The 18,750-nt window shown below is 34.6% G+C and overlaps 1 protein-coding gene across 1 annotated transcript in view; it reads right to left on the reverse strand.

Annotated features, from left to right (window-relative positions):
• The window catches only part of LOC134536332 (dual specificity mitogen-activated protein kinase kinase 7-like), a 66,738-nt gene that overhangs the window by 5,096 nt on the left and 42,892 nt on the right, over positions 1-18,750 (reverse strand). Inside the window, exon 7 of the mRNA XM_063376088.1 lies at positions 10,499-10,660. Within this exon, the coding sequence (XP_063232158.1) occupies positions 10,499-10,660 (162 nt within the window). The remainder of the gene's footprint in view (positions 1-10,498; positions 10,661-18,750) is intronic.

Consider the following 18,750-nt stretch of genomic DNA (forward strand, 5'->3'; position numbering starts at 1 on the left):
TCAATGTCTCAGGTAAATGCGTTTCCACGCTACACCAATTTATAACATTATACAAAGCTAGTTCATAACAATCACACACACACCTACACTGGTATGATGACATCAAAGGCAAAACAAATACTACGCTACAAACATGTACAGACATGATCTATCTGTTGTGGGCTCAACCACGGTTGACACATTAGTCTTGTAGTTATTAGCGATTCAAATCTGATGGTTCTTTGTCACACAAGAAAGTTTGACTATCATGTAACAAGCAAATAAATGTTTTCACATCAAAATTCCAAACGCAAGCAGCTAGAGTGGAGCTGGATTGCAGAATGTGCAGAACCACAGAATGCCAGGTGATGAAAGACTTTTTTCTGTACTTCCAACTTTATTCGTATCTATGCAAGAAAGACAGCTAGAATAAGTTTGACAATCAAATAACGATTTGGCATCCGGTTGAACATTCTTCTTGAGATGAGGTACCTATATTCACCTGGTGGCATGGAGTGAAAATGCAATAGTTTTTCAATAAGTTAATAGTAAAATAATCTACTTCATCATCTGGCGACAAATTTTTTCTTCAACATTACTAGGACATTTCAAGCACTTGAGGTTTATTTTTACAGCAAATTTGTGTAACGGTAAAAAATTGGTTTGCTGAGAGAAAAGAAATATTTTGTTTTCTAGTATAAATTTAGGTTTGTACATTTTAATCGAATATGAAATTAACACCACACATGCATGTTGCCATCTGCTGGACTAGCGTGACAAAAATGGCAGATTTGTCGCACAAAAATCATGAACCTGACCTGTATTGGTTTTTAGCAAGGGTCCATCATTGCCCTGACCACTGACAGATTTCAATCCCAACACCCATGCAAAACTCACATTCAAGAGCACCAAATCACTGCCCTCTGCAATCTTCCGATCCAGTCGTCTTAAGGCTCTGACTCACACACCGTGTTAAATTTTCCATTTTCTCGTCATTACCATTATTTAAGAGCTAAAACTGAGATCTTAACACAATACATATCTCCAATTTGTTGTTCTCTCACAAATATTTTGAACAGATTTTCATTAAGTGCAATATAATAGATGTAAACGTTTGTGTAAGTATTCGTAATTATTACCACTTGCACTTATTTTTAACCCCTTTTTTGTTACACATTTGAATATCTGTTGGAATTATTTAAGGAATAATAAGTGCAACACAGGTACCTTGTTAAAATGTCTGAAATAGCCCTTAAATAATAGTACTTAATGATGGGGAAATGAAAAAAAACTCAACACGGCTTGTCAGACCGAGCCGTAAGGGGAATTAGGCCTCACTATCTTGCAATTTCAAATTTTTTGATACCACTTGCAATAAAGCTTCCGTGCTAATTTTTTTGGTTTGACACTGCATAGGAATTAACTCTGGCTACTTGTTGAAGTCAACTCTTGTGAACTGATGTGATTATCATGATAATTGTAGTAGCCTGTGTGAAATAATAAGTTATTTCCTTGCTGTGCTTACAGACTAGAGCCTGTCAGTAAATATCTGGTTGCAACAAGGTACAGAAGGTTTGCGAGATATGGCTTGACAAGCCGAAAATTGGGATAAGTAGTTGAAAATTATAATTATAGCAAAAAGATGAAAAAAAAACTAGTTGGCGGGGCCTAATCACCCTTAAGCTCTAAGCGTAACTGTGCAGCATAAAACCCTTTATAAGGGGTGGCCAACCTTCAAGTCTAGTAACAATAATTTACATTTAGCAGACCAATGTGTATATTGTATGGTCCTTTCAGTAGGCTATCGGCCAGAAACCAACTTCTTCCCCGTCTTCTTTCCCCTGTTCACGCCATTATAGTTTTTTGACAGAACACAAACACTAACAACTGTGCTTCAAACCAGTAAAATCACAGCTATCATATACTTCGTGAAACACTCTCTCTGTATTACGTATCGATGAGAACACACTACCAGTGTGTGATAAGGCACCAACACTGGGGTACTCATGCTTACGTATACACCCTATCGTTCACCTGAGTATTCATGCAGATTACTACAATTGATAGTTTCTGTTACTGAGCCGAATGTTGAGAATGAGTTCACAAAATATTATAAAAGGTTCGGATTTATCAAATAATAAGACAGGATTATATTTAAAATAAACAAACAAAATACTTTTATGTTCTGGTTCAAAATTGAGTTACAAGCGATTATGCTATTTGCACAATATTTTCTGGACATAAACACTGACACAATTGAAATTGTCCCTTTGACAATTATCTACAAAAATACTTTATTACATATCAACATTGTGTTCAAGAGCTAGAGCATCCAGACTACATAAATATTAACTTGGTAATGCACTGGAAATAGGTAAGACACATCAGGCAAATTTCTGTGATGAAATTTTAATGACATTCAAAATCTTGTGTTAACTCAGAACATTGTAAAATGGTTTGAAACTGAAATATCTGGCTAGTTATGTAAGTCTCAGAGCATGAGATCTTAACAGTCGGACCTTTAAGTTACGGGTATCTCGATAGTCTATTAAAGTCAACTGATGGAAAATGATATCATTTAAGATGGAATAGCTTACTGAATCATGTAGTAAACACTCTATGGTTCACAATGTTTAATTCAAATCAATAGTTTGATCAGTTTTTGTGTTACACTCTTGGCATCACCTTAGTACGTTCATACATTACAAAGGCAATGTATGGTTTGTAGCAGGGACTTACTGCGGAATTTCACTTCTGCAAAAACTCCTATTTGCACATCCCGTAGGAAATTTCCCTGTCAAAACTTAGTAAATTCCTAAATTACCTTATTTACCTCACACTAAACATCTATAATGAGATGTATCCTATGCCTGCCCCTCTATAGACACTTATATTTCAAAAGGTATCACAAAGAAATCTTGCTTAAATGACAGTCATATAACATTTTAATAACTTAAACATTTAAATTTCCTTAATTTTCAAACTCCGTGTCCTGATTGGTCATCTGCTGTGCCGATGACCCATCAACAGTCACAGCAGACACAAAAACCAAAAGTATACCGTGTTTTCTCGTATAATCGTCGCACATTTTATTCTAAAATCAAGTTTGAAAAGTAGGGGTGCGACGATTATGCGGAAAAAAAATTTTTGTTAGGTAAAGTTATTCATAAAAACAAAACCTGTTCATGGAAAGTACGTTTATTTAAAAAAAGGTAAAGTGTACAAGAGCACGCCAAACAATCTATATTAATAATTCCTTAAACAAAAACCTTTCTTCAACTTTAAATAGAAAAACCAAAACTCTACAGTTAACGCAAGCCACTTGAATCTGACGTGAACTAATGTGTCGTAGTACACACTTGCCACGAAAGAATGTGGGCTATCAAATGTAGTTAACTCGGCACCTGACAGAGAGTGCGCGTTGCATCCAATCTGCGAGATATCGATATTCGACTACGTGCGCGCGCTCTATACGGGAAGCAACATAACCAAACATGAATGATGCGCTGGCTACATTTTTATAAGCGGTACGCCGCAGTAACGCAGACAATCAGATAAAGGAAATACCGTTTAAAAACGTCTTTAAAAGAAAATTTAAACGTCAGACAACTTTGTATTTCCATTAATTAAATAAATAAGTGGTAATGACCGAAATTAAATTTTAGATTATACCTACACCGCGGCGACGCAGACGATCAGATAAAGGAAATAACGTTTAAAAACGTCTTTATAAGAAAATTTACACGTCAAACAACCATATTTTTCCGTTAATTTATTAAGTAAGTGGTAATGACTGAATAAATATTAGATTTATACTTTAAAATACATCGTTTTATACGGAAAAGATACCTACACAAAGCGCTCGGCATCTACTAGCGGAACCAAAAACATCATGCGACGTTTACGCGAGAATTTTTTTTATCCCAATTTTGACAGCCTAAAATATGGTTGCAACGATTATGCGATAAAACACGGTACACTGAAAACAAATTAATCAAGAGTCTTTTTTTTTTTAAATAAAAATGTTATGATGCGCTGGCTACATTTTTATAAGCGGTACGCCGCAGTAACGCAGACAATCAGATAAAGGAAATACCGTTTAAAAACGTCTTTAAAAGAAAATTTAAACGTCAGACAACTTTGTATTTCCGTTAATTAAATAAATAAGTGGTAATGACCGAAATTAAATTTTAGATTATACCTACACCGCGGCGACGCAGACGATCAGATAAAGGAAATAACGTTTAAAAACGTCTTTATAAGAAAATTTACACGTCAAACAACCATATTTTTCCTTTAATTTATTAAGTAAGTGGTAATGACTGAATAAATATTAGATTTATACTTTAAAATACATCGTTTTATACGGAAAAGATACCTACACAAAGCGCTCGGCATCTACTAGCAGAACCAAAAACATCATGCAACGTTTACGCGAGAATTTTTTTTATCCCAATTTTGACAGCCTAAAATATGGTTGCAACAATTATGCGATAAAACACGGTACACTGAAAACAAATTAATCAAGAGTCTTTTTTTTTTTAAATAAAAATGTTGAGAAAGTTTCTGAATCGTATCAAAATTGCATTAACAAGTTGTGATGTATTTAGTTGATCCTTAGAGGGGTCTAATGAATTGCTGTGAACTGCCGCATAGAGTCTGTTGCCATGCAGAACAGTCTACTGTCTTTATGAAATAATAATGAAATAATCAATATAAATAAAATCATCTCCTTAAGTAAAATAAACAATTTAAAGTTATCTGTAATGTTGTTGCAGTACAACTTATTGCACAAGAAAAGTAATTTGACTGTTATTGGTTTTATTTAATTTTATTTCACAGTTGAGTAGCAAACCTTCATCATGTAAGCTCGATACAGCAAACACAGCCAACCAGAACCCTTCCCTCTTAGCAGCCACATTCCAGAACAGACTGATGAAGATTACGATATGAAGACTACAAAATAAATTGAGTTGCCTATTCTTATAAATCTTACTTGCGCACCCTTATCATCAGCACACACACATAACAAAGGGTGTGATTACACATGCCTAAGGCACAGGCAGATAAATGCTGCACACTGCATAAAGTTCTCATAAGTGCTGGCCCACTTGGCAACATTAATTGTCTATAAACTAGGATGTAGCATTTAATGCTACCCATTTTGGGTTGGCAACAGTCTTTTCGTGGGTTATAGGATTGGATATTTTGACAGTAATAATTGGGTTCCTTATGATCTTGCATTCAGTGAACAATGGAACATTGGTCCATGCAGAACAGATTGCATTAATCTTTTAAGCAAGTAGTTTGTACTGAGAGTTTTGTCACATAGTTTTAGTGGTCAGTAACATAGGGCAGCAGCTTTAATAAAAACATTTGCCATGAGACACAATATGGCTCATATTTGTTAAAACACTGTTCAGTCCCCGGAAACTCTTCTGAGCATGTGAGAACAGTTTTGGAGAGAAATCCACATCACTACAGTGGCATTTTTAACTCTTAAATTTGTTGGAATAAATTGTATGACATTTTTAGCCTCATATAAATCACAAAGTACTGCACATCCATTGTTGCCAACAGATTATGCAGCTGTATCTTACACCCACTATGACCTTTAAAGTTGACACACTCATTGTTGAGTGATAAAGTAATATGCTCGCTCCGCTGCTATGCAAACAAACAAACCAGTCGATACTGAGAGGCTACAAATCCATGCCAACTCAGGAGTAGCCACTAGTCATAAAGTTGTTGTTTGGTATGACGTTACAGCATTGAGAATTATCCTGGTATACCTTCTTGAGTGTGAGGACAGTGTCTGAAAGACGGTGAGCGTGACACATTAAATTCTCTTGTTAGAAAATAGAATAAAATTGTAAGCAAGGCTTCATTAGAATGGTCACAGCCCATATGGCACTACTCTCAATGTACCCTAAGCGCTACTGTCTCTTGGAGGAATTCTCTCACCTTTGATGACATTCAGTAGCCCTAAAATTCACCGGACCTTACAGTAGCAGACTATTTTTTTAGGTTTTCATTCACACACGTATGTCTGGCACTGGTAAGATTTAAAAACCTAAATTGTCAGGATATTGAGTTTTACGCCCAAATATTAATTCTAAAAATGTTTGGCGTTTCATAGTCTTTAGATGGCAAATACATACCAAGACTAGTATTTACTGCACTTTTATCATAATAGAATTATGGTCATCAGGCTTTGAGATACCCTGCACATCATGTATAATACATGTTTACCATTTAAATTCATACCCAGCACATAGTGTACCTATTTTACATTTTTAACATTATTAAATGTAAGTTAAGAATTGAATACAGACTTGTAACAAAACAGACACCCTTCCCCTCTCCTGGTTTTGAATTTCTAAAAGCATAAGATTCATATTTTGTTTATATTTACAATAATCTATCCATTTCATAATTTTAATTTGACCACTGTTTTATTTTTATTGATTTTCTATAATATATTAACAGGAGCGTGAATGTAAATTTAGGCATGGTAGCATTCTGTATTTTGAATTTCACTACAGTTAAGTATTTCTACATAATTCTCTTACACACTTTTGCTGGAGTTTTAACATGTTCTGCTAGTGCCAAGGGAACTTTCACAGATGCTCACTGAGTATTACTCATGTTTCTTGGAATTGGTACGCTGGGAATTCCAACCAGAAGTCATGTAGTCCAGAAATGAGCTGAAGAATATTGCTCAAGAAGGTATATTTCTATTAACACGCCATGTTCATTCCGATTGGTAGGTTGGGCCAGGTGATCACCTACAGTTTTTCAGGAAAGGTTTTTTGGGGTCCAAACAGTCTGAGCCTAGATGCTACTCTGACCGTTCATGTCTCACAGTGACTTGCATAATGCAGAAATGCTATAATTGTTTTTTAGTTTTCTGCTTATAGTTATTACGTAAAAGACATAAGCCAATGTTGTGATTTAGGATGGCCAATATGTGATTTATTAATTCAAGGACATTTCAAGGACCATAATTATTCAATAATTTTTGTTTACAATTGCACAATAAAATGTTTAAATAAGTTAAAAATTAGCTTAAAATTGAAATATATTTCAGTTCTAAGATTTTGTTATTATAGAGGCTAATCTTATGTGATTTTATAATTTTACAATCAATTTTTTTTCATATATATATTTTTTTATTTCAAATCCCTATTTTATGAAACTCTGTTTACATTTTTTAAAAAAACTAAACTCTATTGAAATTCTGTGAACATTCCGGTCACCATAGTGAAAATATATCTAGCCAACAACACCAACCCCATTAAATAAATTCATGCAAGTCATTCAGATTATATTATTGTTTTTACATTTTTGCCATCCATGATTCATGTACTTAGTGATTTCCTGTCCTCTCTTTGTTATTCTTTGGTTTGCCATCTGATTATATTTCCATAATTTTGTTCAGAAAGAAAAACATTTGTAATAAGAATCACAACTGAACCTGGTAATTGTGGTATCAGAATCAAAGAAATGTGGAACTGACCGATACATATATGAAGAAATATAAGTTTTGCAGAAATATTGAACCCATTAAATATTTATTTCTAAAATAAAGAAAAGCATATTGACATTAGTGCTGTGCCGATCCGTATTGGCAGGTACCGATATTGCCGATATTTTGGTGTATCGGATCGTATTCAGGATCTACCAAAACTAGTGATGGGATTTTCGATACTTCGATACCTCGATACCTTCGATACTTGACGGTATCACAAAGTATCGAGTATCAAAACTGTAAGTTCGATACATTTTTTCGATACCGGAATGCTTGTTCATTTGTATTGAATTAAGTTTTGAGTCGCCATCGTACAAAATACAACTGCAGTAGAACCTCGATGATATGTTCCCGTTTCATACATTTTCCCGTGTCATACGCTGATTAATTTTAGTCCCGCCGAAAGTACTACTATATTTACAATGGTTTACTTTCCCGGAACATACACTTATAAAATCATTAATTTCCCGTTCCATACGTTTTATGAAGCGGAAAAGTCCTTCAATTCACAAATTTTTTTGTTAGATATATTCCTCCTGATAAATTATGTTCTAATTAATGCTTTTATTTTGAAAAACGTTCATTATTTACCTTTGCAAACGTAAGAAAATAACTTTATCGCACCATAGATATGGATAGTATCAGGAAGACTGTGCACTTCGCTAGTAGCATCTATGGCCAGCACCAAGCGAGACTAGTGGCGCAAACTAGCAATGCTTATGAAAATGGTGCACATAAAAATGGTGCACGCGCTTTACCAAGGCACGGATCTCATATTTTGTGCATTCAATAATCTTTGAACTGAATATACCCGTTTGTTATTATTTTCTTACGATCGGATTGTTTTGTATTTTACGTTTCTCAAGTTAAAATTTTATTGAAAATTGTTCTGTTGCATAAAGTTGTTTGTAAAATGAAACAAACAAGCAAACATTTCTGATTTTCTATTTACAATAGCCTAGTTTTTTTTATTTCTAATTTAGGCTTGGTGACTTTCCCCCCCTTCCAAGAAAGGACTTCAAACATTTTGTAAGGCCACTGTTTCTCATGTCAGCTTTAATTGATTATGGACTGTATTTTACATTTCTGGTGGTTTTATTATATGTATATATAATGATGAATTCATATCTTTCATTAATATAATGCAATTATTTACACATTATGTATTTAAGTTTAATATGACATAGGTAATTCTGGTATGATAGATTGAATTTATATTGTTTAAAACTAATTTATGTTATTTGTAATAATTTTTACTTAATGGGAAAATATTTTTCCCTGGAGTATCGAAAGTATCAAAAGTATCGAACTGAAAAAACAATACAGAATCGAGTATCGAAAGTGTGGTATCATCCCACCTCTAACCAAATAAAAAAAAATTGCCGATACTGTATGTTTTTGCCCAGATATTGTTATTGTTGAATTGTTTTACTTCATTATTTCAAGGATTTGTAATAAACTTTACTATAATTTTTGCACAAATAGGTATGTAATAATTATTTAAAATTAGGTTTCATAATTAACTTCGCAACACGGTATAAGTTTCGCCGAATTACGTTTATTTTTTCTTGTCATGTTTATTTTGCAACATAAAATGGCGATGTCTCGCAGTCCGTACACAAAGACCGGGCGCGGTAATAAAAACCGTAAATATACATCTAAGATTACATGTGTACAAAATACAAAATGCTTTGGCAGTTTTCTTAAAACATATGTCTGTTTAGCTAACTTATCCCCAAAAATAAATTTTCACCAAAGCCAACTAATACACAGTTTTATTTCTGTTTACGTTACATACAACAGGTCGGCCGGCAGTAGTTTGAGAAGTTAGCGAGAGATAGCTCTCCCGTCGCTACATTATGTAGTTTGTACGAGGCAGATAGCTCTCAAAGCGTAATCGATTGACAAAATTTCGATTTTCTTTTAGTGTACTGCTTGAATACAATAAGTGTTTTTTTATTAAAGGCAACGAAACTGCTCAAAATTATTATTTATTGTGACGCCTGTAACTTTACGAGATACTTCGGCTTTACTATCCAAATATAAACAAATGTAGTAATTAATGCATCCTTAATTTTTTTTACTAGACTTTTTTTTTTGTTTCGGTTATGCTAAAAGTCAGCAATTAACACACGTGCTTGTTATTTTTCTGTATGAGTGGTGTTGAGTCAGTACATTTTAATGGCTGAATAAAAAAAAAATATTCGTGAGAATATCATGTCGTTCATTTGGAAATACCTTACAGTTTTAGAAGATGATAATTCCAAAGCTAAATGTACAATTTGTGGTGTTATAAGATCTAGAGGTAAGTTGTAAGCATTCTGTGTACATTCGCATATTGTAAATAATAATAATAATAATAATAATAATAATAATAATAATAATAATAATAATACATATTCAGACATTAAACACACAACAAATTTGCAACTCCTGTTATATTTTACATTTTTTTTAAATCTGATACAGGTGTAAGTAAAAATTGAAGGTTGGAGGTATGTACGAATATCATTTTTATATTAATAAAAATTTTAGCTATTGAAACATTCACAAAAATGTAAAAATAAGTATACATAAATATTAGAATTATTTTATATTGTATCAATCCGGGATCGGCCGATATTAAAAATTAATATCGGCATATCGGTAGATCGATGTATCTGCAAAATTTGTAGATCGGCACAGCTCTAATTGACATGTTTATGATTAAAATCATTTATTTTGTAAATAGTGCCAAAAAAAATTTACCAGAGCATTTAAGTTAGTGGGCGCTATAAATATTTCCACGAGAGCTTCTGTAGGGATAAATATAGGTGCTAGTCATTGAATTTTTTTTAAAATTCACTTCCTCTAATATATTCTTCAAAACTTTTCCTTTGAATATATATTTTTTTTCTATATTAAAAAGTTGATATTATTTGAGGATTTAAAGTTTTTTTTTTGGACTATCCTTACTCTTTAACAGATAGACATTTCAAAATGGCTTACCTCCGAACAGGTGAGCTGTTGTGTAACAAGGTGACCTCACACTGCTGCTTTGCATTTGCAAACCACTCAGCCACATCCACATTTGCAGTCTCATACTTCCTCATGAAATGGTGCTCAAGCAATTTCCTGTACTTTGGCCTGTTTTTGTAGTTTTTTGTTAAACTGGAAAAAAAAGGAAGCAATAAAAAAATATTACCAAACATAAGGCCTGTGCAGATATCAGATTTTTTCTGTTTAAATTGAATACGAATGACACATTATTCGCAAATACAAATACAAAATTTGAATAGTAAGAATGATGATAAATATCCCACTAAAATTTTTTTGTTTTATATTGCGTGATAATTTCTGGAAAATTAGACAAATAATACTTACGTGACAGATTGGCTGTTTATTCAGGTAAAATAATTATATGGAAAATATTTGTTAGAATATTTAAATTATGAAATAAATTGATTTATTCAATTATGCAGCTAACCTATCTTAACCTAACATAACTTAACCAAAACAAACCTTTCATTCCAATTCCTATTTGCCTTATTTTCCAGAACATATTGCTCTACATTTCTACATTTCAAGAACAGCAAAAATACCATGAAAACTAATGCTATTCATTTTACAAAAAAGTGTATTATTTTTTTTAATGCTGTATTCCCAAATTAGTGATTAAATGAGCTAATTTTTACATATTTAAACCCTAGTTATTCATGAGTTTTCATTGATAATATAGCCAGGTAAATTGAATTTTGGTTCAGAAATATTATTATAAACACAATTTCTGCTGATTTCATCTGGAATATTAAACCATTATTTATGTGATTTATATACATGTATATGTAGATATGTGTATATGTGTATATATGTGTGTGTGTGTGTATATTAGTCGCAACATCTGTTTCAAAATAAATACATAAAGTAAGGAAGCTCCTACTGTGTCACATGGTGTTGGATTGATTGGGGCTATCAATTTATACACCAATGAAACTATAGCATTTATTTTTTTTAATGGCCATCACTATGGAGTGTCCATGTTTTGTGGTGTAGTGCTGGGTTGTTGACTTTTGTTCCCACTTCTGCACTTCTGATGCGCGTGACCACGATATTTTATGTGACAAAATGAACACAAATAACATTTTGTTTTCAAGTTTGAAATTACATATATATATATATGCCATGTTTTGAAACGTTCACACCATTTTTTTGATACTATTTAACAAGAAAATATTGAAAAAAAAAAAATTCTTGTTGCATGTTTGAAACGTAGTTTACTATTCAAGTTTTTGATAATAAAGTCCCACAAAAACATCAAAAAAGGATACAGTAGAACCCTGTTATAATGTTTTTCAAGGGAGCACAAGAAAAAAACATTATAAGCAGGAAAACGTTATAAGCAGGAAATCTCAATTTAGCTCTTAACAATGTTCGAGATTTGTACCAATGGACTCACCAAGCTATGTAAACAACTTTAATGTTAAAACCAAAGATAGTATACTTGATACATGAATTTTCTGAAACAAGCCAACAATTTTTCAACTTCATCTAGTTCCCTGGTTAAATTTTGTTTGTCTTTAAAGATACACTGCCACATTTTTTGTAAAATTATCTCACGATTCATGATGACAACATTAAGAGTGAGAACGTCTACTCCTTCGCCACCTGAAAATGTTTAATTTTGGAATTCCTACGTATGAATGAAAAAAAAAATTATTTGTAAGCAATAGAAAACACTTTTAGTTATGCCCTCGCTCAATGGTTGGCAACTTAAATATCGTAGGACTATGTACGTGCATCTGAATACCCACTGGAATGGCAAGGAAGAGAAGAGTTGACTAAGGGTGCCAACTGACACATAACTATGAACATTGTGTACCTTCAGTATATTGCATAAAATTGTATTTTAACAAACTTCATGTATTGTATGGCAGTGGTTGTAAACATAAACATACATAAAGGAAACTTTTTATCGTAAGTGTTGGAATAATTTGGTTTTAAAACATTTTTTCCCCATTTATTGAATGTTAGAAAGCAAACATTATAAGCAGGAAATTACACTTATTATGAACGTTATATGCAGGAAATAAATACATTGTCCTTATAGGGGAAATATTGGGACTTTAAAAATATGACATTATAAGCAGGAAAACATTATATGCAGGAACATTATAACAGGGTTCTACTGTATTTATAATGCACTATTGACTTAACTTCAACAGTGAATGTTGGTATCTGACAAACTTATGAGGTATGCTATGTCAAGTATTCGTAAGGAAAAGAATATTCGTTATTTTGAAGTATTAGTATTCAAGATTGAATGGAATAACGAATAGTTTATTTATCATATTTAGAGTCCCGGAAAATTCGCAAATGTGAAATAACCGCGATAAAATGGGAAATGACTCAATAAATGCGATAAAATGTTAAATATTAGTTTTTCTGTGATAAATGCTAATAGAGAGGAACCTCATAATTACGAGTACGGGATACTACGAGACCTTCGAAGTTACACGACAGTTTTGTAATGCACAGTTAAATTGGACTACGTAAATCATGCTAAATTAAAATGGCTAGAGTGATTTAAATGACATCTTCAAACAAGAAAAAACACCCGCTGTTAGGGAAAAAAAACTTTTCACGTAGTATTAACACGGACTGATAAGCCGCCTTTGTGTGTGTTGCTGGGTCTGAGAGTGTGTGCGTGCATGCGTGCATGCGTATTTGTGACTCCCCCTCTCTTCAAATGAACAAGGAAGATGGCAGATGCCCTTCCCTTCCCCTCCTCTTTCCAACCCTCCGGTGTTTTCCTTTCTCCTCTACCTTACCTCCACTCCCTGATAAAGCAAGGCGACGATGACAGGTTTTTTTTTTGTTGCATCTCAGAGCACTGTAATACCCCAAGTGTCTTAAAGAAAAATTAAATAATAAGGTTAAAAGATTTGGAAGCTTTGATTACTGGGGCTCTCAATTAATAACTATAAAAGTCAACAACAGAGGCGACACTAGGAGAAAACAAAGAAAATTTAGGGACTCCCTACAAATACTTGGGAGTAAAAGGATCGTTATTATATATTAAATAAATAAAAACAACTGTTACGTCTATAGACTTCCATATTTTATTAATCATTGTTCTTTCTTTTTTTATAGATTAAATTTTCCTTAGTAAAGTCTGTTTTTCATTGATAAGTGATCTTATTTATATAACTCACAATTACACTTATTATATGATATTCCTTAACGTTATATACGATAGGGCCGGCCCTGAATGTATAACAAAAATTAAAATATTTAAAAACATGAATGAAATCAACATTGGTAACTTTAAAGGTTGTACATATAGTCCTTCCAAAACATAATATACATTTCTTCTCCTGAAACTGCTTTTACTGTCCGCTGTCTTACTTGGGTTACACTATTTCTGAGTTCGTGAATAAAAAGATAGAATTATGCGGGTATCACCCGGGGCTGTAGGTAGACGGTGATCGAGGTAGTAGGCCTAATGATGTTGGATTCTGCGCAGGAACCGACTCCAGAGGTTCTGGCAGAGGATTTTGGTTGCCCCAAACTTGGAACCCTGTCAAAACAGGGTGTTGGTCCTGGCGCTCAGGAGAGGGTGTCTCGTCTCCGAAGACTCGAACCACGTTTCGCGGTAGCCACGGAAGTCATCATGATTAATTAGAAAATAATTTATATAAAAATACTAAGTTTCTCTACTTTCAAATAAACTACTGACTGGTTAATAATTTTAGCTAGGGACTCCATCCCTCTAGTCTGAGAAGACTACATAATATACGATGTCGATGATTCGCCGAAGATCGCAGATACAAACGGTACCAGTCAGACAGGAGGCGCGCACCGAAGTAAGTCCAGAGCGGGATATCACCAGAATATCATAAGCGCGGGGTCTCTAGAGAATGGGAGGGGGGTTAGGCTCTGAGCCGAAAATTACCGAGTCCACCCGAAGGTGTCCGGCATAAAAAAATTAGATCTTACTGGAGTGACTGCGCGACTGAGGCGCTATCTTTTGGTGGCGAGCAGAAATACTAATAAATCGACTTGTGGCCGACGAGTGTGTCAAGCTAGGGGGTTAATGGAGTAACCAGTGGTGCCACCTAGCGGCCTGAGACATAAGGAGGGGAGAGAGGTTGTCGTTACCTCCGCCCGAGCGCGGTAGTGTCGGCGCTGCCGACGCCTCACAAGTGGCATTAGTTACCACAGCCGTCGCTAAAGTCCAGAATCGTAACTGCGGCTGTCAAGCCTGAGATGGCCTTGACTTCGGTTAACGTACCCATGCGGTCGTCGCCCCTAGCCACACTTCTGAGAAGAAAGTGGTGGGTGAGCAGGAGGAGGAGGATGGCTTCAAAAAATGCATGGTCTGTGGGACACAAGGCCCACGGGATCCTCCTGTCGTGTCTTGCTGCTAGTGAACCTTATACCGATTCGTGACAGAGTTAGCAGGGCTCAGCACTGCTTCACAAGCTGCTGTAGGCAAAAGGTAGTCACGCGAAGAAATAAAGTTACCGGCCCCGACGTGCCTGGAGGCGGGAGAAATATTAGCCAGAATGCTAGCCTAGCATGAGGCTGGGAAAGAGAATCAGCTCGCCTCTGAGAACAGAGGCTGAGGGCCTGGCCGTAAAGAAAATAAGATGAGAGGAAAAAAAAATTATTTCCAAAAATATTTAATATTACAAAATTTTAAATAAAACGTGCCTAAATCCCTAATACACGGCACAGCACGGTCATGAGTCAGACCATTTCATTCGCGATTAAAACAAAAACTGTTGCAGATACAAAAAAAATCACAGAGACCTTTTATATTAGAAATTAAATTTGCTACAACTTTTATTCTATGCGTTTTTTTACTACGAGGTACAGTTTCCGAGATATTGTGCCGACATTAAGACATTCTGGGAATGTTCAGGATTTTAACTTTGACTTAAATCTTATATGCAGTACAATCCTGTTATAACATTCTCCAAGGAACCAACTTAAAAAAATGTTATAAGCAGGAAAATGTTATAAGCAGGAAATCATAAAATTACATCATTTTGTATAAATTACACGTGGATTGATTAAATTAAAGAGTATAGGTAAAACAACACAAAGTACAGGAGTAATACACTACGTACAGCAATAGAGTGGAAAATTGGTTAATTTTATTTATAGATAATACCTAATAATATGCTAAAGAAAAAATGTTTTGTACGATACAGTTCAGAGTCGAAACAGAAATATTCAACTCTTTTGCAATCGCAACACACGTTTTGTTGGGGTTCCTGTCCACTTGGTTAATAAACTGAATTTTTTCAGCTACAGAATAGGAATTTCGCTTATATTTATAGGCCATCATAGCCGTACAACAACCTGAATAAAATTTCAATACAGCGAATTTTAATTAAATATGACCGTGACTACAATAAGTAAGTGAAAAAAAATAATCACGGTAAAGGTTAACCACAAACAAAAGCCGTGAATATATCCATAGAACATTTAACCATCTCAAGGTGTTAAACCTTTGAAACAAAAACCAGCACCATAGAATACAGTAGCACTGTTTCCGACCATGTTTCAGTTTCAATGCACAATATGCGCATTATAAGTATAACGGAACAAGTCATAGGCTAACGAGCGCGAACAGGACGCCATATTGATAGTCGATCCGGTGCAAGTTGTGGAGTGGGTGTGTACCACGTCTATGGTGAACTACACAAATGTTTGTAAACATCTGATGTTTGTATATGTGTGCTGTATTTTCTAACTACGGTTTCGCTCTAAATTATGACTTTGAAGGAAGGGATACTAAAAATTGTGGGAGTTATCAGAGCAAATTTTAACGTTAAAAGCGGGAATGTAGAAATTTTAATATTGTTACAGGCGGGAAATTAAAGCCTTGTGATAAATGGAGAAATGACGGGACCATGAAATTATGGTGTTATAGGCGGGAAAATGTTACAAACGGGAAAGTTATAATTAGGGATGGGCCGGTCGAATCCTCGAATCCTCGAATCCTCGAATCCTCGAAAGATTCGGGATTCAAGGAAAAATAATGATGTAAATGTAGTAAAAACTTAAATGCTTACAATTTACTTGGCCTGTTTACGTTTTCCTTGGAACACATCTTATTAAGGTACAGTAGAACCTCGTTAATACGTGATGGTCGGAACCGAGATAATCACGGATTACCGAATTTCACGGACTAGTGATTAAAAGCCCGGAAGGTCTTGTCAAGCTTCTCAGACACCGGCATGCAGCTGGGTTAAAGCCAAGGTCATGCGACGTAACATCTCCCGAGGCTTACTGCGCCTTGGCAGCAGATGGATAAAAAATAGTAAACTCCCCATTATTCTTGTTAATTGGGACCCGCCGATGCCCGGATAATTGAAATCCTGTAAAAAAAATTAATAAACCCGGATAATCAGTTCACAGTAAGGGCCGGCCGTCTTCGAATTAGTGTCTCGGCTTAAAAAAATACAGCACTGCCTAGCCATTAGTTCAGGGTCATTTACAACAGCCCGTGCTGACCTTGCACGCATAAATTTTGGGTAGCCCCACCCTCCCTCCCCATCCTACAGCCGAATGCCAGCCAGACACATCACTCGCCAGGTGCCTGCCGTGTGTTGGTGGGTGGAAACAAACAAAGGGAGATGGGAAGCAGAAGTCAGGACATCCCCCTCAAGTTTAAAGAGTGACAAATGTGACAGCTGAAAGGGGGGCGACACAAAGGGTCGGTACAAACAGCGTGTCACAGAGTTTGGCGGCCCACACGATGGCTTGCAGTGTTTGCCAGCCGCCGGCCCGCGTGACTTTAATTTTAAGCGCTGACAATTTTTACCACTCTTTTTTTCTGCTCTTTTAAATCGTCCCGGATTATCCGATTCCCGGATTATCCGATTCCCGAATTAGCGCATCACAGATTAACGAAGTTCTACTGTATTGTACTTTTAATTCATTATTATATAAAAAAATTATGAAGCATGTACTGATTTGGGAAACTTACTTTATATTCATGAACATGGATGCATTGTCGCTACATTGGCATTAAATAAGGCATAAAGCACAGATGTATTCTCAGAATATGCTAAAAAAATATAATAAAGCTCATTTAGGATCTAGACTAGTAATATAAATCTTGGTTTTTTTTTTTTTCATAACTTTACCGAGAAATCTGTTACTTAGTAATACAACAATAATGCCGACTTTCATCACAAGTTACGGTCGCACATGTAGTAATAACAATGAAATAATGAATGACAAAAATTAATACATTGTACAATTATTATTTTAATCGCGATTCAATTTTAAATATTCTGATACACGTTCTATTTATGAATTTTTTTAGGACCAAGTTTGGTTTGTGTAGACTACCGTTAAAATATGTATTATCTGATAATTCCATGATGGCCAACCAATGAATTTGTTAGCCAATCATTTTGAGCAACACAAAAAATAACTAATAATAATATAAAGAATTTTAATGGGTAAACTAGAGAAAACACCTCGTCACTTTTAACTTCGGCCATATTAATCACTATGCTTTAATGAGGCTTAATTTTAAAAGACGCACGACAATATTTCTTATGGCTTAAAACCAATGAAGCCAAGATGGCGTCTTTCAGTCTCAATTAAATATTTCAGGAAAGCGTTTATCTTCATTTGGGACTTTTAACAAATGTCAAGTTGGTAACTACAAAATATTGTTCCATCGGATGTTGAATTTCGTTTTCCGATTTCCGTGGATACATGAATCACTGTACTCACAGATAATGCCTGAATGCCTTAAATCCACCAAGTCGGATTCTATAGCTAGAGGCACGATTATATGGTAATGCGCGATAAAACAAAATAACACCGAAAACTGCTTGAAAACACAAAATAAAACGAAATTGTGCGAAATCCGCGATATGTCACGAAATTTTGTCTATCCTGATTATTTACGTTTTTTTTCCATTCTGTAAGGACAATTCACTATCTTCAGCACAATCAAATATTTCTGACAGTAACTAGCAGCCATATATATTATATGCGACGGTGATTCATTATAGATTTTTAAATGAAGTCTTGAAATTAACGTAATATTTTCTTTAAACGGTAATCTTGTGTACCATAATAATTTAAGATGTTGATAACTATGATACAAAGGCCGCCGTTCACTTTCTGTAAATACAAAAATAACAAACGTCCAAAATATGTTTTTCTAAGATTACGTTTTTAATCATTAAAATATTACACACCAAAGCGCATTGCTTTTACTGTTTATT

This window comes from Bacillus rossius, chromosome 1 (assembly GCF_032445375.1).
Source record: "Bacillus rossius redtenbacheri isolate Brsri chromosome 1, Brsri_v3, whole genome shotgun sequence".
NCBI lineage: Eukaryota > Metazoa > Arthropoda > Insecta > Phasmatodea > Bacillidae > Bacillus > Bacillus rossius.